The sequence below is a fragment of the Solanum lycopersicum genome, chromosome 8 (genome assembly GCF_036512215.1).
Source record: "Solanum lycopersicum chromosome 8, SLM_r2.1".
In the NCBI taxonomy this organism is placed as follows: domain Eukaryota; kingdom Viridiplantae; phylum Streptophyta; class Magnoliopsida; order Solanales; family Solanaceae; genus Solanum; species Solanum lycopersicum.
The window spans coordinates 51,967,395-51,989,812 of NC_090807.1; the positions used below are offsets into that span (position 1 = coordinate 51,967,395).

The window sequence follows — 22,418 nt, forward strand, 5'->3', positions numbered from 1 at the left end:
TGAATATAGTTTATATAATTTTTGTATTATACTCCTATTAGTTAGTATTTTTTGGACATATATTAAACTCTATGAAGAAACATAATATAAACGTAATTGAAAGGCAAGAGTATATTGATATTAATTTAAAAATAACTCGATGCATAAAAACTTTAAAAATAAAGGAAAATCTATTCTAAAATGAAAATTAGAGCTTGGTAAATTCTACTTAATATTACTGGGAGAAACACTGCCATCAATTGTTCCGACACCACCACCTGCATCTTTAGTATCCAAAGCTCCAGCACGATGACCACCTGCATACTTAATATTTAAGGCCTAGGCATGGAGAATCATTTCTTCAGCGTGCCCTTTCAATTTCCACATTTCACGGTGAATTTCTAAAATTTTCTGAACAAGTTTCAACAACATAGTTTTAAGTTTGATAAGTTCATCGGTCGCCTCTACCCGTCCCCCAGGAGTAAAATCAATGTTTTTTTTCTATGATTTAGACATATTAGAGTTGTAATGTGTTATATGATATAAATATTTCTAATTTTTGGATAGAAGATGACTGCTTTTTATAGTCGGTTAGTCTAAGAGATGCATTGGTTATTCCAAGAGTTATCTTGGTTAGAGAAACAACTTCGTTAATTGTTAGAGAATTCTTGAAGATTCCAATATATTTTTTGGTTAGAACAACAACATCATTTAATGTTATAAAAATAACATTAACATTATCATATCATATGTTCCGTTCAAAAAAAAAGCTATGTCAATATTAAATATTAGAGTAAATTAGGTTGTAAAATTAAAGCTAAATAACGTAAAAGTAGACAAACTTTTATACTCCATTATTTCCCAACACCTCCATCAACATACACACTAGCAACATAATCATCTACATTTAGTTTAATAGCTAAAACATGAATACAACCTGACAACCTTCAAATTTTATTCTTAAGATATGCAATTTTCTCTTCGAGGCGACTTAGTTTCTGACTAAGCAATGAAATATCCCAGAGGATTTATTTCTATTTTGTAAAACTAATATGCCCGCTTCTGTTAGTTGAGAATGACATGATAGCGAAAAATTATTTTATTTTACAGAATTTTGATGGATTGAGGGTAGAATAAAGCGACATGCTCAATTTATAATAAACCTACATTTTATTTCCTTAGTTCAAGAGTTGCCTGTTCAGTATCCCCAAACGTTAATAATAATATGGAGTCAAGTGCAAAATAAATCGATCCTTTTTTCATTATTTAGTAAAAGGTATTTAAAATATTTTTAAAAAGTAAAATTACATAGAAAAATCTCATTCGGGCCAAATTGTAACCGAAAAGATTTTTCCTTAAATAATATAGAGTAATTCGGACCGAAATTATAAATAAAGTTGCATAAAAAAATAATAGATTCCTAAAGACATTAATATCATTGCATCAAAAATAGAGAAATAAATGTTACAAGCACAACCCCCTGAATATTATCGACCCCATAACCCTCATTATTATCGGCACCACCATGTTTGTTATTTTTCAATGCATTAAGAACTTGAGTAGAAAATGTATGAAAAGAACGAGATAATGTCCTCAATTCACGCTTGATTGCATCCATTGCAACATTGAGGTCTCGTACTCCATCCTTTAGAAGTTCAATCTTCCAAACTGTATGAAATCGTCTTCTACGATTATCATGTGCATTACTGTTGACTGAACGACGCATGATAGAGATATAAAATCGAAATATTTATGGTAGAAGAGTAAGTTATTGAAAGAAAACTATAAATATAGTTGCAACTATTTAAAACCCATTAAGTATACGAAACGTTTCATTAGTCCGAATGATCACATTGGTTCCAAAAAAGTGTATATAAAAAAGTCTTCTCTGTTATACCTGTCAGAAAACAGAGGCCTAGTCTAATTTGACTGACGATTTCCAAAAGATTCACTCAGTTTAATAATAAAGAATGAAATCAGAACATAAAAGATTTAGAAAAAATCACAACAAATCTCGTCCATTAAAAACAAACTTTTTTCAATCAATATTATTCACAATGAACAGATCGACAAATCATGAACATGGTGTTCATCTTATTTGCTACAAATTACATTGACCGTGTTGTCTTCAGTACTATAAATTAACAAATATCAAAACATACTCAAAAACCAATCCAGTCTCATGTATAAACGACCTCCAACCATCAGAGAAACTCCTCCGATTTCTCGATCCGCAACTTCCTACATTTAAATAGTGATTTAATGAAAATGTCCTGTCCATTCCAATAAATGTTAGCATCGTCTATGTTAATTTCTTGGAAAAATACTGAGATACGTATTGCAGAAGCCACTACATAAAACAAAGATAACAAGACCTTAATTCAACATATATGAAATAAATAAACAAAGAGTAAATACAAAGAAATATTTTACTATTCCATTGCGCCTGACATATGATCTACTTAGTATCACTTTGAACTATGGTAGGGGATGAGAATCGACTTGGATATACTCTGACATTTTATCAATTAGAGAAAATATTACTGTATAAGTTAGACTCATGTGTTGTGTTTTTATAGGAGTAATTAAAATTTTATAGTTTCCACCTAAAGATTTTGGATTACTTTCACACCAAAAGTTGAAACTCTTCGTTTACCATCCACTGAACGGACTCTATAATGAATATGCTTTTAATGAGGTATGAACATTGAAAACATAAACTTGAATAATAATGATATTATTTTTTCATCCGAGTAAATGAAGGAACAAAAATGTGTGAGAGTAATGGGATCATTTATTTATTTATGCATCCATTTTATATACATCTATTTATTGTTCAAAAGACTTGATTTTATGAGTTGAATTTTTTTGCACACTTCTTCTTTCCATTTAAGATAAGTTCATTTGTAAATATATTATATTACTATGTAAGCAAATAGAATGTAAAGTCATTGCAAATATTTTTGTACGAATAAATTGAACAATTTTATGTTTATAAAAAAATTAAACGGAAGGACATAATACTGAATTCGAACTCGTGACCTAATGACTAATCGTTTTATCTATAGCCAATCGCACAGCGACATCATTCGTTCATTATCAGTAGACGAATTTTATTTATATATTTATCCCTTTTTTATCCAAAAAAAATTGAAATTACTCTGTTAGTACTTTGTAATTTGTAACTATACTGGTCTTTAAAAATGCGTGAACTAAATTATCAAAGTTGTTTATCCTAATTAAACTACTTGAGTAACCTACCATTTGTTGAAGGAGTAGCTGTCTTTGGGAAGTATATTTAAACTATCTGTAAAAGCTATTGACTAGGGAAGAAAAACACTTAAGTGTCTGCGGCAAAGATCTCATTGTTGACATTCAATAAACGACTAGCATTAAATTTTAGATTTTATTTATTTTACCATCTCTTAGTAAAATCAACTTATAAAACTGAAATTTATCGTATATTTTATCAATTAGTTTATTCTTTTAAACGTATTATAAGAGTTTTGATGTTATAAAACTTTATGAAGAAACATAATTTAAACGTAAATATAAAGACAAAAGTAAATTGAAATTAATTAAAAACAAAACGATACATGATAACTTAGTAAATTAAACGGAAATGTATGTAACATCTCGTAACTCGAAATAACTGGAAATAAGCTGAGAAACTAAAACTTATCATTTTGGAAAGAATAGAAAAAATTTGCAAAATTTCCAAAGCGTAAAAAGGTGAGTTTTGGTTATTTTGACACAAGTATAATTTATAACTCAGGATGAGTTAGAGTAAGTTCTTTATATGGTTGAAAAGTAACACACCAATTTGTTTAATTCAACGAAGTTTGAATAGATTGAATGATGAACATTGAAGTTCTTGAAGAACAGTGGTTAAATTCTTATTGGTTAAGTTATTGTATGCTTTTAGTTGATTGGATTCGTGTTTTTGAATTTTTTCGAGTCTAATATATTGGATATTGAGGTTATTAGTGATCCTAAGTGATTAGGGTGAGATCCATGAAAGTTTAGAAGATTTAGAGATGAAAAATGGAGAAGAAAATCAGAAGTCCCGTCTGACAGACCTTGGGGAGTCACGCCTTCCAGAGCTCCTCAGGACAGAGTCTGTCGATTAGGCTTTGGTGCTCCATGCCTAAGAGCGCCAAGGACGCCTGGAGACCCTGTTCTTTTCCAATCTTTTTGTACTAGTTCTCTAGTGATGTACCCATACTTCTTAGTTGATTCCAACACTCTAAGGTACATCTAAACATCATGAAATAATTCATAAACATGAAATCATTAACCTTGAATCCATAATCCAATTCAAGGAAAGTTAAGATCAAAGTCTAAAAAGTTAAGAGTTAAGTTTAAAAGGTAAAAAAGTAAGTCAAAGTGAAGTTTCTTAAAGTTTTCAAGAGTCTTATTTAAATATTTTAATTTTATTTTAAAGCTCAAGTTTTGAGTTAAAGAAAGGATAAAATTTGAAGTCTCTCTTTGAAGGAAGTATAAGGGAACTAAGTATTCCCTAAAGAGTGGATTAAGATCAAAAGTAGTCAAGCAAAGAGTAAAGAGTTGAGTTCATTTCTCAAAATATATAAGGGAACTAAGTATTCTTTTACATTTAAGTTAAGAGGAAACTAAGATTTCCCTACAGAGATTTGAACAAGAAAAGGGAAAATTGATTCCAAGAGAGCTTTTTAATGCTTAAGTGCTGAGAAAATAATCTCAACCCAAAAAAATGAAGTTATTTTAAATTTTGGGAGTAGTGTTGAGCATCAATATGCGGATGAGAGTTCATATTAACTCAAGTCTCCATGTAAAATATGTAGTCATCATGGTATTAACGGGTCATACTTTTTAGATGATCACGTATTTTAAGGTAGTGGATCCACTAAGTTTAGGAGTTCTATGCGGCGACAAAGTATAGGATAGTTCTGCCAGCGTGGACAAGACAGTGTATGACCACTTAGCCTCATAGTGGTGGTTGTCGGTTAGAGAGTCTCTCACATAACTATATTACTTTCATATATGAGTAGAGTTGAAATCACTACTGCATTTTGTTTAATGAACTATGTTGCTTTACTATTCTTCAAGATTTATATATATCAAATTTGGTTTAAATTGCTTTATATGCATACACTGAGTTGAGTATTTCTTGAGTTTAGAAGAGCCAAGGTAAGTTCATCTTATTCTTGTTAAGCTAAACCACAACTCGAATATTTGTACATTCAATGTACTGATGTCAGTTGGCCTGCATCACCTTATGATGCAGACGCTAAAAAACAGGATCAACATCCAACACCTCGTTGATCCAGCTTGATCACTCAAAATCAGTGGTGAGCATCTGACACGACCAAAATTCACAAGTCGTGATGGCAACTATGTTCCCAACCAATAGGTAAGCCAACCATTATACTTTGCCAATTTTAATTAACTAATGAGAAAAAGTTAATTACTAAGTATAAATCTCCAACACTAAGTTCTTTAAAATTACAAAATGTGAAAAGCTGAAAATACCATCCAAGAATAGTGCCACAACTAGAGGAGCTTCAAAAATACAATGCAAGTCAGAAACTAAAATAACAAATCCAATATAAGGAATATCTATCAGAATACTAAAATAACAGAAGAACTAAAAATAGAGGGAGGTGTGGGCCACGGAACAACCAAGCAACTCACCACAACTCCAAGACACTCCAAGCTCGGACTCAAAATGATCCACGGTATCTCCTCGTACTCGAAATTGAATTTGCACCATAAAAGAGTACAACAAGTGCAATATGAGTGTGAAACCACGTGTACTTAGTATGTCTCATTGACCAATAACAAAGATGTAGTGACGGAAATTTATACAAGAAAATAAGTTTTTTACTTATAAAAGTCAATAATATATTTGCCAGTCAAGTTTTATCAAATAGAGGTAATCAAATAACAAGCACTTCCCAATCACCAATAAAAACGCATAATCGTAAAAATGAAGGATGTCATGGAATGCAATGCAATATGATACTATGAAATGATATGTCTTAAAATACCCAATACTCTCTGAATTATATATACATGATACTCCTCGGAAATACATCGAGAGCTCATGACCTATGGGGGACTTGCGAGTTCCATATACCGACATGGACGATCTCCACGTGTTTGTGCGAACGATCTCAATGCACTATCATAAAATCAAACAATTTTTGCACGGACGGTCTCCACATGCCCAAATTATAATATTAATATCTCACCATCCCAATACGGATGATATCCACGTGCCCAACTTATACTTAATTTACGTCAATGTATGTACACAATATCATTTCAAAATACGGGGATGATGATGTATCTCAATCAATCAAATATCAACATAATACATTACTAGCTCAACTACTACAACTATACAAGTTTAAATAAGAAACACAATTACACAAGGAATTCAATTCAATAATATGTCAGGTTATGCCCATATGCTTTGGCATTCTCGAATTATAATCCGCCTACTATAGTAATAGTTCCCTTTATAACCCCGGTATTCATACCAATGCCCGTTACATCATTGTTACGAAATCTCCATCTTTCTCGCTTACCCATTGTCTATTCAATTTTTTAATCTTTAATTATTAAAACGTCCTTCAACAAGTCTGAAAGTCTTAACATACCTTCAATGTTGAACCCGTGTCATGAATCCTTAAAATTTTTCCTTCCCTTTACGCAAAGTTAAAACATTTCTATTCTAGCAATTATGCAATATTCGTTAGCACAGAGATCCTTAGTTGCCAATGATTAGCCATCATTCACTCATTCTATCTAAAATATATCACTAGATTATTACTACCAAACTATTACCCTTCCATCCTATTATAATTTATAAAGTCTCAATTATCCATTCAATAGTGAGAAAAACATGTCAATTTCTTATCCACCCACTTTAATTAGTCATGGTAGAATATCATATACTTTATATAATATAATAAATCAAATAATTAATTATCTATCTTTATATATTAAAAATTAAGTGTATAATATAACGATCAATTAATATTATTTGGATCATAGCCACTGGTTACTAAACCAGTGGCAGCAATAATCAAAGCTGAACCAATAATCTACAATTTCATCCCCTAAGTTACTGACAGCCACTCATGGCCTCAACTCCTTGGAAATTATCAACAACCAAACAAATAATTGTCAATTCCTCTCCCATAATTAAATCTCTATAATCCAACAATTAAACCAAGAATGACAATTAATATTATATAGATATATTCCCCAACTTACACATACTACTAGTATATCATCCAATCATATATAACAATTACACAAAAAAAAAAAAACTCAATTACCTATTCACTTGACACTTCTGTCTCCGCCTAAGTTTTCGATTTTCCCCTATTCTTTCTCTTCTTTCCTCGCTACTGCTCCCATATCTCTTTTCTTTTTATATTTTTTTTCTAAAGAAATAATTAGGTATTTATAGTGGCACATTCCACTGACTTAATTTAATTTTATGGGTAAAGTGATAACTATTAGTTATGAATGTGACCAACTAACTATTCAACTATAATACTCATTTTTTTTAAAAAAATCATCAACTAGATACTCATAGTTACCTGATAAGTTAAAATACCCTTTTAAATTTTTAAGAAAGAGGTAGAATAGTCGTAATTCTCAAAACGACCCACGGGTCGTAACATCAGCTACCACTTAAATAATTGTTTGTCCTAGAACGGAAAAATAAAATGACTCACCTGAACGCTGAAAAAGCTGAGGATATCTACTCATCGTGTCTTACTCTGTCTCCCATGTAGGCTCCTCCATTGGACGATGCTTTCGTTGAACCTTTAATAAAGCAATCTCTTATGACCACAACTTCCGAATTTACCTATCCAAAATGGTTATCATCTCCTCCTCAAAAGTCAAATTATGATCAAGTAACACAGAATCCCATTGAATCACATGAGGACCACCCCGATGATACTTCTTCAACATCGAAATATGCAATACATGATGAACACTCGACTAACAGGTGGCAAAGCGAATTCATATGCCACCTCACCAATACGCTCAACAATCTCGAAAGGACCAATATACCCTGGGCTCAACTTGCCCTTCTTTCCAAACCTCATCACACCCTTCATGGGTGAAACCTTCAATAGAACCCGCTCTACAACCGTGAACTCCAAATCACGAACCTTTTAATCTGCATAACTCTTTTGGCTACTCTGATCCATGAGAATATCTTGGATCAATTTGACCTTGTCGAAGGACTCCCTCACCAAACTGTACCCTACGGTCTAACCTCTAATGCATCAAACCAACCAACTAGAGATCGACATCTGCTACCATACAAAGTCTCAAATGGTGACATCTCAATGCTCGAATGGTCAGTACTATTGTAAGTAAACTCCGGTAATGGAAAGAACTGATCACAGTGGACAACCAAAGTCAATAACACATGCCCGCAATATGTCCTCAAGAACCTGAATAGTTCGTTCAAACTGACCGTCAGTCTAAGGTGAAAGGTTGTAATAAGAACCACCTGAGTGCCCAACTCCTTCTGCATTGACCGCCAGAAGTGAGATGTAAATTGGGTGCCACGATCTGAAATAATAGAAACAGGAACCCCATGCAAACGAACTATCTCTCAAATATAGATCTTGGCTAACTTCTCTGAATTATAGGTAGTCTGAATCGGTACAAAGTGTGCAGACTTAGTCAACCGATCCACGATGACCCATATAGCATCAAACTTACCCAAGGTACATGGCAACCCTACCACAAAGTCCATAGCAATGTGCTCCCACTTCCACTCAAGAAGTGACATCCTCTGAGTCACACCTCCAGGCTTTTGGTGTTGATACTTTACTGCTTGACAATTAAAACACCGAGATACAAAATCTACTATGTCCCTGTTCATACGACACCACCATAATGCTGCTTCAAGTCACGATACATCTTAGTATCCCCCGGATGAATAGAGTACCTCAAACTATGGGCCTGCTCCATGATCAATCTAGTCAAATCACTAGTCCGAGGAACACAGATACAACCTTTAATCCTCAAAACTCTCTCACTATCAAAATTTGCAGCCTTGGCTTCTCCTTTTAACACCTTGTCTCTAATCTTAGATAATTCGTCATCATCAAGTTGTTGAGCCCGAATCTGCTCCAACAAGGATTACCAAGCCTCCATATAAGCCATCACCTTAGAAAATTCTGAAATATCAAGTCCCACAAATATATTGGCCAAGGATTGGACATCTCTATCTAAAGGACGCTCATCAACCTGTAACATGGCTAGACTACCCATACTTATCCATTCCAACTCACGACATCTTCTACCACATTTGCCTTGCCTGGATGATAAAGAATAGTCATGTCGCAGTCTTTGAGCAATTCCAACCATCTCCACTTCCTCTAATTGAGATCCCTCTGATTGAATATATACTGGAGACTACAATGATTCGTGAAAACCTCACAATTCAAACCATAAAGATAATGCCTTCAAATTTTCAATGCAAGCAAAACAACTGCCAACTCTAAATCATGAATAAGGTAGTTCTTTTCATGAACCTTCATCTGCCTCGAAACATAACCTATCACCTTTCCCTTCTGCATCATACACAACCAAGACTAATCTAAGAAGCATCACAATATACAGCAAAACCCTCTCCTTCCACGGGAAAATTCAAAATCGGAGTAGTAGTCAATAAAGTCTTAAGATTTTGGAAAATATCCTCACACTCATCAAACCACTGAAAATTCACATCTTTCTGTGTCAATATAGTTAACGGAGATGCAATGGATGAGAACCCCTCTACAAACCATCTATAATAAATTGTAAGGCCTAAGAAACTCTAAATCTCAGTAACTTAAGTAGTTCTTACCCAATCTCTGACTGCCTCAATCTTCTTAGGATCCACCATAATACCCTCCTTGGACACTACATGTCCCAAGAATGCTACCGAACTAAGCCAAAACTCACACGTTGAAAACTTTCATACAACTTAGTATTCTTCATATTTTAAAGAACAAGCCTCAAATAACGCTAGTAATCCTCTATACTACGGGAGTATACCAATATATCATCAATTAAGATAATGACAATGGAATTCAAGTAGAATAGAAAAAATCCATGAAGATATACTTGATCTACTAAATCTTTCACTTAAAAAGTCTTGTTACTATTATTTAAATTTCACATGAGCATTTAATAAGAATGATAGAAATAGGTCGAGTGTGCAATTCTAAGTCACTGTTAAATCTCTATCACAATAATGTGAAACACCTCCAAGAACTCTTTTTTTGACTAAAACCAATTTCAAAGCAGATGCATTAATACTACTATAATGAACATAAGTGTCATAGGTAATACATCAATGTTAATCCACCATATGTTGATATTTCACATCAGAAATACCCTTCTTGAATAAGTACTAAGAGTTCCTACTACCTTAGTTTAGGAATAACTTACTATTTTATGTTGTTATCTTGGTTTAATAGTATAAATTGCATGATAGGAATAAATTCAATCTATATCAAATATGATGTTGAAATCTACCACATTCAAAATAGTTAAGTTTATCGATGAAACATGAACTACCAAGTCAACAACATATGATCGATGTAATCGGTCTACAACTAAGAACTATCCACATGTTAAAAATATATGTAGACATAAAAGAAGAGCTGCAAACATATTTAAATCCAAATAAGGTGTGTACTTATATAAATGAAGCAGATCCACATTCGAACTAAAACTTATCACTAATCCAAAGCACATCAACCAATACCCTGGGAAACCCTAGTTACTTCAATACAGTTAGTTATTTATTAATGTAATATTCTCAATCCAAATGAATTATTCTATAATATGTATAGCCATTTATAACTACTATGTGAACGTCCTTATGCATGTTCTCATATAGTTTCATACAAGACGGCCTGCGAAAATTTCGTAACAAAAAAATTCATTTTTTCCTCTTGGTTTCAATTTATACTACTAATCCGCAGTCCACTATTTGAAAGACTCCTCAAAACATGATTTTATTCATATTTGTCATTAACACGCCACAATAAATATTCCTGTTGACTTATATCAGATTTAGACTTTCATACATTCTTGATGCATTAGACTAAATAACCTTTCGACTCTCATCAAATGAATACCAACATGACAATCATATCATCTAGTTTGACTATTCAACTATCTTGAGTATACCTCCCCTCCAATAGATATAGAAACTATGTATACGAATCTTATACCAAGTATTATCCCCTTCAAATGTCATTAAGTGATCATATTTATGTTTTTGTCCTTCCTTAACTTCTCCTCATAGACTTACCATAATCACTATTTTCTTAATTGATACACTTCTCTTACAAATATCAATATTATACATTTTGATTTCTAAATTATTCACTTATCGTAAACATGAACACTAAAAATGATCTAATAAATTAAAATAAAATTCGAGTGTTCATCACACCTCGAGCAAATTGAATCCATGAGAGTAGAGGTGATCTAGCTGGCTTATTATCAAGTAATATCCCACTACTGATTGACAGAGCCGATCATAAGAAACATTGTGTAGTGAACTCCATAAGGCTCCCCTGATCAAAGATCATACAACTTCATATGAAAACTAACAATAATTTCATAATCATTCTTATTGAGGTTGTCAATATAAGTCGGAAAATTAATCATCTTAACCCTTTCAATCATTTAATAATTACCAACAACCATGACAGAGCTATTAGCCAACCCAAAGAAAGGAACCAATTTTAAAAGCATGAGATAAAGTATATTTTATGAGTAATATTGAGAACCGATATGGGGATGAGAGTTCATATTAACTCAAGTCTCCATGTAAAACATGTAGACATCATGGGTATTAATGAGTCATACTTTTTAGATGATCATGTAATTTAAGCTAGTGGATCCACTAAGTTAAGGAGTTCTATGCAAGGGCAAAGTATAGGACAGTTCTGGCAGCATGGGCAAGACTTTGTGTCACCACTTAGTCTCATAGTGGTGGTTATCGGTTAGAAAATCTTCCACAGAACCATATCACTTTCATATAGAAATAGAGTTGAGTTCATTAATGCATTTTCATTAATCTTCTAAGTTGATTTACTATTCTACATGCTTTATATATATCACATATGTTTTAAATTTATTTATATACATACATTGAGTTTAGTAATTCTTGAGTTGAGCAGAGCCAATGTAAGTTCATCTTATTATTATCAAGCTTAAACTGTTGTTTAGCATTCAAACTCGCATACTCGTACATTCAATGTAGTAATGTATATTTGTCTGCATCGTCTTATGATGCAGACGCAGGAAAGTAGGATCAACATCCAGTGCCTCGTTGATCCACCTTGAGCACTCAGAGTCAGAGGTGAGCCTCTGTTACGTCCCAAATTCACAAGTCGTGATGGAACCTATGGTCCCAACCAATAGGTAAGCCAACCATCATACTTTATCAATTTTAACTAACTAATGAGAAAAAGGTAAATATTAAGTAGAAATATCCAAAATCGAGTTTTTTATAGTTACGAAATGCGTAAAGCTATAAATACCACCACAGAATTAGTGCCATAAGTACAAGAGATTCTAAAATAAGATGCAAGTCAGAAACTAAAATAACAAATCCAACATAAGGAATATCATGTCAGGATACTAAACTAACAGAATAGCCAAAATGTAGAGGGAGGTATAGGCCACGGGACAGCCAAACAATTCACTTAAAACTCCAAGACACTCCAAGGTGAAACTCAAAAAGATCCACAAGATTTGCTCGTACTCGAGATCGAATCTGCCCATAAAAGAGTACAACAAGTGTTGTATGGGTGTGAAACCATGTGTACCAAGTGTAACTCATTGATCAACAACGAAGAAGTAGTGACGGGAGTTTATAGAATAAAATCATTACTGTACTTATGCAAGTTTATAGTATATTTGTCAGTCAAGTTTCATCAAATAGAGGTAATCAAATACCAAGCACTTCCCAAGCACCAATAGAAACACATACTCATACAAATGAAGGATGTCATGAAATATAATGCAATATCATACTATGAAATGATATGTCTTAGAATACAAATTAGTCTCTCGACCGTTTATACATGATACTCCTTAGAAATACATCGAGAGCTCATGACCCATGGGATCTCGCGAGGTCCATATGCCGGCACGGATGATCTCTACGTGTCTGTGCAGCGATATCAACACACTATCATAAAATTAAATGATTTCCACAAAGACAGTCTCTATTTTCCCAAATTATAATCTTAATATCTCACCATCCGATCATAGACGATATCCATGTGCCCAACTTATACTCAATCTCATGTTTATGCATGTACACGATTTTGTTTCGAAATACGGGGATGATGATACATCTCAATCAATCAAATATTAGCATAATACATAATTACCTCAACTAATACAAATATACAAGTTTAAATAGGAAACACAATCATACAAGAAATTCAATTCAATAATATGTCAGCTAATGCTCATATTCTTTGGCATTCTCAGATTACAATTCACCTACTATTGTAACAAAATTTCCCTTTATAACCCCCGTACTTTTACCATGAGTGTTCATGAAAATGGGTTGAAGTTCATCCAACTATCTCGCTATGCTCCAATGATGGTGAAGGACATAAGGAGAAGAATGAGTATGTTTATTGGAGGGTTGAGTCGTGCTTCAAGTAAGGAAGGTAGGGTTGCCATGTTGATAGGTGACATAGAAATATCCAGGTTGATGGTATACATATAACAAGTTGAAGAGAGAAGGTGAAGGATAGATAGGAGTAGCTAAACAAGCTGACAAAGACTGGGAATGAGTATGGCCAACAGAAAGGTGGTTCAACCCGACCATAATTCCAGAAATCAATAGGGCATGCACCATCATTTGCTAATGCACCTACACCCAGAAATCGAGGCGAGTACAGCAGTCACAATTCATCGCACTTCAAGGCTAGACCAGCCCAATCTCAGGATAGTGTAGCACAAAGAGGTAGTGGAAGTTTTGGATGTGGTAGAATTCACCCTAGCAAATGTCGTGATGTCCAAAAAGGTTGTTTCAAGTGAGGTTAAGAGGGTCACTTCATGAGAGAATGACCTAATAATAAGCAAGGTGGTGAAAATCCAGGCAACAGAGGCCAATCTTCATCAGTTGCTCTACCAAACAGAGCTGCACCCAGAGGAGCTACTTCTGGTACCGACAAAGGGGCAAATCGCCTCTATGCAATCACTAGCCGCCAAGAGCAAGAGAACTCTCTTGATGTTGTCACGGGCATGATCAAAGTCTTTACTTTTGATGTTTATGCTTTATTAGACCCAGGAGCAATTTTATCCTTTATAACTCCTTATGTTGCTAATCAGTTTGAAATTCTCCCTGAAAAGCTTTATGAACCTTTCTGTGTTTCTACACCTATTGGGGAGTCTATTCTAGCGGAAAGAGTCTATCATGATTTTCCTATTTCCATCAATCACAAAAGTACCGTGGCTGATTAAATAGAGTTAGACATGGTATATTTTGATGTCATTCTAGGTATGGAGTGTCTCCATGCCTGTTGTGCTTCTGTAGAACTCGAGTTGTCAAATTCAAGATTCCAAATGAGCCTGTCATGGAGTGGGCTAGTAGTTCAGCAGTGCCTAAGGGTCATTTCATTTCGTACCTTAAGGCAAGGAAATTAGTTTCTAAGGGATGTATCTATCACTTAGTCTGAGATAGTGACTCATGTGTTGAGGTGCCTTCCCTTCAGTCAGCTCCTATAGCCAGTGAGTTTCCATAAGTCTTTCCTAATGATCTACCTCCCTACTGAGACTTTGGCATAGATGTCATCCCAGACAATCATCCTATCTCTATTTTACCATAAAGAATGTCACCAGCAGAATTAAAAGAACTTGAAAGAACAACTGAAAGATCTGTTAGATAAAGACTTTATTCGACCAAGTGTCTCACCATGAGGCGCTCTGGTCTTGTTTGTTAGGAAGAAGGATAGGATGTGTATAGATTACCGTCAACTGAATAAGGTGACCATCAAGACCAAATATCCTCTTCCAAGGATAGATACTCTTCGATCAGCTTTAAGGTGCTTCTTGCTTTTCTAAGATTGAGCTTAGATCAGGCTATCATCAGTTGAGAGTTAGGGAATGTGATGTTCCCAAGACATATTTTAGAACAAGGTATGGGCATTATGAATTTCTGGTTATGTCCTTTGGTTTAACTAATGCACCTGCAACATTTATGGATCTTATAAATTGAGTCTTCAAACCTTATTTGAATCTTTTTGTCATCGTTTTCATTGATGACATACTAATTTATTCAAGGAATGAAGAAGATCATGCTAGTCATCTAAGGGTTGTTCTTCAGACTTTGAGAGATAATGAGTTATATGCAAGTTCTGCAACTGCCAGTTTTGGCTTAAGTCTTTGGCATTCCTAGGCCACATTATTTTTGGTGAAAGTACTAAAGTTGACACTCAGAAGATAGAAGCAGTTCTAAGTACTCCTAGACCCACATCTCTAACAGATATAAGGAGTTTCTTGTGTTTGGATGGGTATTATAGGAGATTTGTTGAATGATTCTCATCTATACAAAGTTAACCCAGAAGACAAGCAAGTTTCAATGGTCTGAAGCTTGTGCGAAGAGCTTTCAGGAGTTAAAAAGGAGATCGAGTATTGCTCTGATTTTGACCTTACTAGAGGGTACTCAAGGCTTTGTGGTGTATTGTGATGCATAAAGAGTTGGCTTGGGCTGTGTATTAATGCAGAATGACATGGTTATAGCCTATGCTTCCAGGCAATTGAAAGTTCATGAGAAGAATTATCCAACTCATGACATAGAACTGGTTGTAGTAGTGTTTGTAACATATGGCGTCACTATTTATATGGTGTTCATGTGGATATATTCACTGATCACAAGAGCCTCCAATATGTGATCAACTGAGAGCTGGCTTGGCGCGCCAACAGAGCGCTCGACCCAGCGTTTTTCATCCAGTTTTCATAGTTTAACCTTTTTAAGTCCTTCCAAGGTAGATGAACATTCTCTAATGATTTCCAATCACTTCAAATGATTTGTAAATACCTAGAAAACATCCAAGAATTAAAATTGGAACCTTGAATCCATACTTCAATTCAAGTAAAGTTAAGAGTCAAGTCAAAGAAGTTAAGAACCAAGTCTAGAAGTTAATAAGCAAGGCAAGGTAAATTTTTCTAAATTCTTTCATAAATGTTTTCACTTTGTTTTGAAGACTTAAAGTTCAAGTCAAGTAAAGAGTTGAGTTCATTTCTCAAAAACTATGAGAGTTAAGTGTTCCCTAAGAGTCAAAGTTTCAATTTAAGTAAAGAGCAAGATTTGAGTTCAATTCTCAAAAAGATATAAGGTAACTAAGTATTCCCTAGAGGTTTATAATTGTTTCACATTTGAGTAAAAAGAGGAACTAGAAGTTCCACAAGAGTTTTGAACTAAAAGGGGAACATTGATTCCAAAAGGATATTTTTTAAAACTAATGGGATTCGTAAATTATCTCAATCTAAAGGAAAGAAGTTTTATTTAAAAGTATGAGCTAAAGTACATTTTTGGGAGTAGTATTCAGCACCGATGTGGAGATGAGAGTTCAAATTAACTCAAGTCTCCATATAAACCATGTAGTCCCAACATGGGAATTGACGTGTCATACTTTTTAGATGATCACGTAAGGAGAGCTAGTGGATCCACTAAGTTGAATAAAGTCCTATGCCGATGTCAAGGTGTAATATGGTCCTCTTGCAACGTGAGATAAGATGTTGTATCATCACTTAGGCTCATAGTGATGGTTGTCAATTAGAGAAACTCCCACAAAGGCGATATAAATTTCTTATATAAGTAAAGTTGAGTTTGTTATTGCATTTCCTTTCCCGAACTAAATTGTTTTCTATGTTTTATGAGCTTTATATACATATATCTTGCATGTGGTTTGAACTGCTTTATATGTATATCATTTGAGTTAAGTATACCTTGAGTTGAGCAATGCTAAGGTAAGTTCATCTAATTCCCTCAAGCTTAAGTCGTTGTTTTGCTCTCCAACTCGCTAATCGTACATTCAATGTATTGGTGCTAGTTAGCCTACATAGTTTCATGGTGCAGACCCAGGTACCCAGGATCAGCACGCAGCGCTTCATTGATCCAGATTGAGCTTCAGAGTTTGTGGTGAGCCTCATTGCATTTTGGAGGACATCCTTTTCATTTCTATATTAACTTAGCTTTTCGGATGTTGTGGGGTCTATCACAACATCCCTCTATAGACAGTTTAGAGGTTTTGTAGACTACAGTATTTTAGTTTGGAGTTGTTTTTAGTTATTAAGACTCAAGTGTCATTTTGGCCAAGGTTATAATATGAAGTACTTCCCTTTATATATGTTTTATTGGGATTTTAGTTAAGTTTTGTCTTCTACTAATTTAAGTAGCCAGACCAAGGGTTCGCTTGAGGTCCATCAATGGTCTTTGAGTGTTAAACCTACTCAGGGTGTAGTCTTGGGGCATGACAAACTTGGTATCAGAGCATAGAGTTTGAGAGTCCTAAGGAGTCAATGAAGTCGTGTCTCTAGAGTCTTAGTTATTGGTGTGAAGGACCACATCTATGATTAGAAGGCTACGACATTTAGGAATGTTTCCCTTCTTTAATATTCTTTTCATGCGAAAAGTTTATCTCTAAAGTCTCTCTCTAATTCGTGCTTCCATGTACTTTTCAGATCATCATGCCTCTAAGAAGAGCATTCAGAGGTCGACCACGAAGGAATGTTGAGGAATAAGAGGTTCCAAATGTACCAGTGGTGCAACCCCAAGGAAAGGTTACCAATGTCGAATTTCGGGAAGCTGTCTGGATGCTAAGTCAGGTTGTGATTAACCAAGTCGTGAAGTAGAAAGGAGCTTGACATGAAGGGGTTGATACTTCGAGAATTTGTGAGTTCCTTAGGATGAATCCCCCTAGTTTCACCGGATCAAACACTACTGAAGATCCGGAGAACATCATAGAGGAGTTAAAGAAGGTGTACAAGGTAATGCATATGGTCGATGCTGAGAGGGTTGAATTGACTGCATACCAACAGAAAGGTGTGGCCAGAACATGATTCGATCAATGAAAGGATGGTAGGGATGAGGATGCACCACATCCAAGTTGGGCATTGTTGAAACCCATTTTTTACCTTCCTCGATGTTAATTAATGATGAGTTTCTTAAATTCTACAGGGGTTGAAATAGTTGACTTTATAAGATTTAGATATTTTCAAGTAATCTTAATGTAGCTTTAGTTTGATTTAAATAATTTTTAAATGATATATATTTCATATGTTTTATATAATCAATTTATTTTATAAAATATTCAAAAATAGTCTAAATTTTTTTTAGCTTACTGAACAATTTGTTAAATTAATTTTGTCTAAATTAGTATCTTATGAAACAATTATTTTGTCTTGTTAAAATTTAAGAAGCTCGTTAATTAGTTGATATTAATTCATCTTATTTAATTTAAGTCCACCTCCAAACACTTAACCAATTTTCCTTTGTTGTTTTCAAATTTTCACAACCCATTTTTTCTCGGGAAAATTGTATATAATAGCAAACTAATAACCTAAATTAAATGAAATAGCTAGAGTTTGATTTAATTGTGCTCCATAGCAAACATTAGCTAAAATTTGCCAGCGTCTCTCTCCCAAAAATCTCGCTCGCCTCTCTCGCTTTATACACAGAAGTGTATAATTCTGTTTCTGTTTTGTATAAAGCGAGAGAAAATTGTATATACACATGCAAAAATGTATATCTTCGTGTTATACATTTAATTATACAATTTACAAACGTTTTACTTCAGATATTGCAGAAAAAAAGGTCAACGAATTGTGCAATTGCAAATTATACAATTGTAGTGAAATACAATTTTCTCTAGTTTTATACAACAGAAGTATATATATTGTGTTTCTGTTGTTGTATAAAGCGAGAAAAATATATATCTTCTTGCTATACACTTATAATTATGCAATATACATACATTTTAATTCGATTCAACTGTATGCAAAATAAATTATACAATTGCAGCGAAATAGGCCAGCGAATTATACAATTTAGGCCAGCGAATTATACAATTGTATATGTATAGCAAATTATACAGTTTTATATTTGCTATGTAGCGTAATTATGCAAAATTTGCTATAGCATATAAATATGAATTTTTTGTTTGCTATATGTGAAAATTGTTTTTCTTTCTCCATGAACCCGACCCACCCATATCCTTTTTCCCCATCAAGAGAAAGTTGGACTCTGCAACATTTACCTTTAGCATTCGCCCGGATGCGCCTCACGTGATGGCGAGTTAACGAAAGCTTGCATCAAACATTCACAAAGGACACGGTGTGAACAACCACTAGACGTAAAAGCAGCAAGAACAGGGATAGTACGCTGCAATGTTGTCTTCTTACCCCGCGTCCCTTTCATTGTCAAGCTTTGGAAGAGCTCCAAGGACGCGTTTTCGTCCTTGGCAATGCGAGATCATTCCACGTAGCTCATCCAGGGCGAACAGTCGATCTCATCCCTCCACCTCACTTCAAGTTTGTCCAAAATCACTTGGAATCGAAAGAATATATGATTTTCGGATTAGATTTTTGGATTTTGAATTTGAAATGGGCCTAGGGCGGATCTGAATTTTATCCATCTTCCACCAAGTTTGGAACTCTAAATCCACCCTCTATATATATATATTCTCTTTAACGTTCAATGGGGGGGATAATTTTTTGGGGGGAGATTTTAGTCTAGAGAATTCTTGGATATAAAAAAAATTAAAGAGATTTAGTTTGGTCTTTGGTGAAGAGAACCTGTTGAGTACTTGAAAAAGATCGAGAGAATAGTCAATTCTGGTCCTGTTTTCTCTTTTTCATTTTGCTGCCAAAGCTCTTCATTTTGTACGAGTTTTTGTTCTTTGTTCGGGTTTGTGTTGGTGTGGAAGTTTCCGCCCTTTCAAGATCGTTCGTCTCCCAGTCGCTGGGGAGAAAGGTGATACTTCTCTCTCTACATAGTATATTTTTCCCACTTCTCCATTTTTGAAATGATAGCTTGATGTCTAAAATTTTAATTTCTATGTTTGTTGCTTGTCTGTTGTTATTAAGTTAACGCTGTCTCGTAGTGAAGTATAATTCTTAATGGTTAATCGAGCCTGCATAGCGCTAAGTCAAAATTTTAGATTCGTATTATCTCTTTGTTACTTCGTTTGAAGCCTTTTGTTAGATTATCCTCTCTTTTTGGAGTTTGTTTTTCTCTAATGTCAACAACTCGTTTTACTGTTTGGTATTTGATTCCTTATTTTTGTTCTTTCACCTCATTGAAGAATGAATTAGGATGTCAATATTCTGAGTTCATGTTTTGAGTTAGATTTATGCTTCGAGACTGTATGTTCCACTTGTCTTGGTCCATTTCAAGTTCTCTTTATAACAAAGGGGAATCATTGTATGGGATGATTCAAGTTGTCGTCATTGTTGTGATCTTTCTACTTCTTGTCTAATTTTCTTTGGTCATTTTTGTTCTCATTTGTTTGCCTGGATGTTGAATCTTTTTCCTGTTATTTTGTTGGCTTTAAGCTCTAAAAGATCTCTCATATTACTAGTGTTAATGTTGTGTTATTTGTGTTTGTTGGTCAATAGGCAACTAAACCTCGATTCGACAGTTCAGTCTTTATTTTTATCGCGATTTCTTCTTCCTTTCAATTGTTTCCAGTTGCCTCATCACTAGCCCATCTTTCCTATTTGGAATTATAATATCTAGTTAGAGATGTCTAGTCAATCTAGGAATGAAAAGTTACTATGCTAAGTTTGCCTTCTGGTAGTCTTTTTTTCAAATGTGAATGGCTGTGTATTTATCTTTTCATTTATACATTGCCAACATGTAGTATCTGCAATATTGTCATCCCAACTTGCTGTGAATTTATTATCACCTATCGTATTCCAATGGCTTTAATTGGTTATTTTATCAAGTTTATTATCTAGTTATTCTAATCATTTATTTCTCTTGTGTGAACTCCTCTCCAGTCCATTTGGACTCCATTTCCCTCCTCGCATACCTTGTTTGAGACACATAGGCTCAAACCTTTACCCCAAGTCGGTCATACCCCTCTCGAAACTGCTGGACAGGTTAAGAGCAGCATTACACTGCTGGAAATTAGTTTTCCAGCCCCGGAAGGTCAAAGAACAGGCTGATATATCTGATTTATACAATAATATACAATCAAAAAAAATGATATACAGGTCAAAACGTTCTACTACAGGATAAAAAAGCAAAAAATACGAAAATCCTTATAAACTACAGGTTTTGGAGTCCGAGAATCAATGATATACATGGTGTATACGCCAAATATACACTTTTTGTATACCATGGTAAATGAGAATGAAAGGGGACTGAGAGCCCAAGAAGAAATTCCAATAACATTTGAACAGGCCCAAACAATTTTGGGTCACTTTTAGGGTAGGACAGGTCATTGAATTTGGAATTTGGGCTAAAAGCACAAGTTCAATATCTCTATTTTCTAATTCTACTCCCTTTTATTGTATTTTGACTAACTTTCTTTACTTTGTGGTTTTAATTTAATTAACTCTCCAAAGATTTGCCATTTCATTTAATTTTATATTTTAATTTGAAGTATTTACTTATTTATTTATTTCATCATCTAGCTTTTTATTTTAATTTTGATCTTGGCAAAATTCAAGTCACCCTCTTGAGATTGATTTCCCTCTTTTCCCTTAAGTGATTAATTAGAAAATAATAGTAATAAATAAATATCCTTCACTGTAACTTTAAAATTTAAAAATTAAAAATAAAAAGTCATTTTAGTCAAATCACCGGTCAACCGCAAGTTAGTGGGCATTTTGAGGGTCTAACACCCAAGACATTAGAAGTTTGAACCTTCTTTCAATCGATTTTTATCTGTTTCAAATTTTTTGAAAAAATGATTTTAAGTTTTCTTGATTTTTACTAAAAAAATCAAGTGGCGATTCTGTTATTCGGAAAATTGATTTTTCTTATATCGTAAGATTAATTAATTTTTAGAAACTTAGTCACTTTTTTTATTAATTATTTTCGTAAAACAAAAAAGACAACTCTGTTGGGGATTAATTAAGTTCTAACAAAAAATATTTGACTATTTTTACTAATTACTATTATTAAATTTCTTATATGTGGTTAATTTGTTTAAATTATATAAATGGCATTGCATTTCATGGCATATTCTGTTTATATAGTATATTAAATGACGGTTTGCGGAACCTTAGCCTGATTTTTTTATATTCATCCTTTTCTGGAATTAGCAGTAATTTATTGGTTCGTCATGCGTCAAATGGTTATCGCGAGTTCCAGCACAAATTTTCCGTTTGGGTCCCCGGTCTTTTCAAAAGTCACTCCTAGTTAACTAGCGTAGAGC

General features: G+C 34.0%; 2 protein-coding genes and 1 long non-coding RNA gene across 3 annotated transcripts; 2 read left to right on the top strand and 1 right to left on the bottom strand.

The window, feature by feature from the left end:
• Positions 1-204: 204 nt before the first annotated feature.
• On the bottom strand, positions 205-9,889 carry LOC138338021 (uncharacterized). Its single transcript, XM_069288481.1, has 11 exons — positions 9,851-9,889; positions 9,623-9,736; positions 9,169-9,417; positions 8,948-9,126; positions 8,719-8,873; positions 8,504-8,565; positions 8,264-8,386; positions 7,989-8,111; positions 2,142-2,220; positions 1,448-1,692; positions 205-318 (listed from the first exon to the last, which is right to left on the bottom strand). Exons 1-11 carry the CDS (start codon positions 9,887-9,889, stop codon positions 205-207), a joined length of 1,482 nt encoding a protein of 493 aa, XP_069144582.1.
• A 3,678-nt stretch (positions 9,890-13,567) lies between these two features.
• Positions 13,568-14,493, top strand: LOC138338022 (uncharacterized). Its single transcript, XM_069288482.1, has 3 exons — positions 13,568-13,741; positions 13,864-14,014; positions 14,129-14,493. The coding sequence occupies exons 1-3, from the start codon at positions 13,568-13,570 to the stop codon at positions 14,491-14,493; spliced, it is 690 nt and encodes a 229-aa protein (XP_069144583.1).
• A 4,711-nt stretch (positions 14,494-19,204) lies between these two features.
• Positions 19,205-21,614, top strand: LOC101245973 (uncharacterized). Its single transcript, XR_183017.5, has 2 exons — positions 19,205-20,005; positions 21,034-21,614. It is a non-coding gene; the product is annotated as an uncharacterized lncRNA (long non-coding RNA).
• Positions 21,615-22,418: the final 804 nt, after the last annotated feature.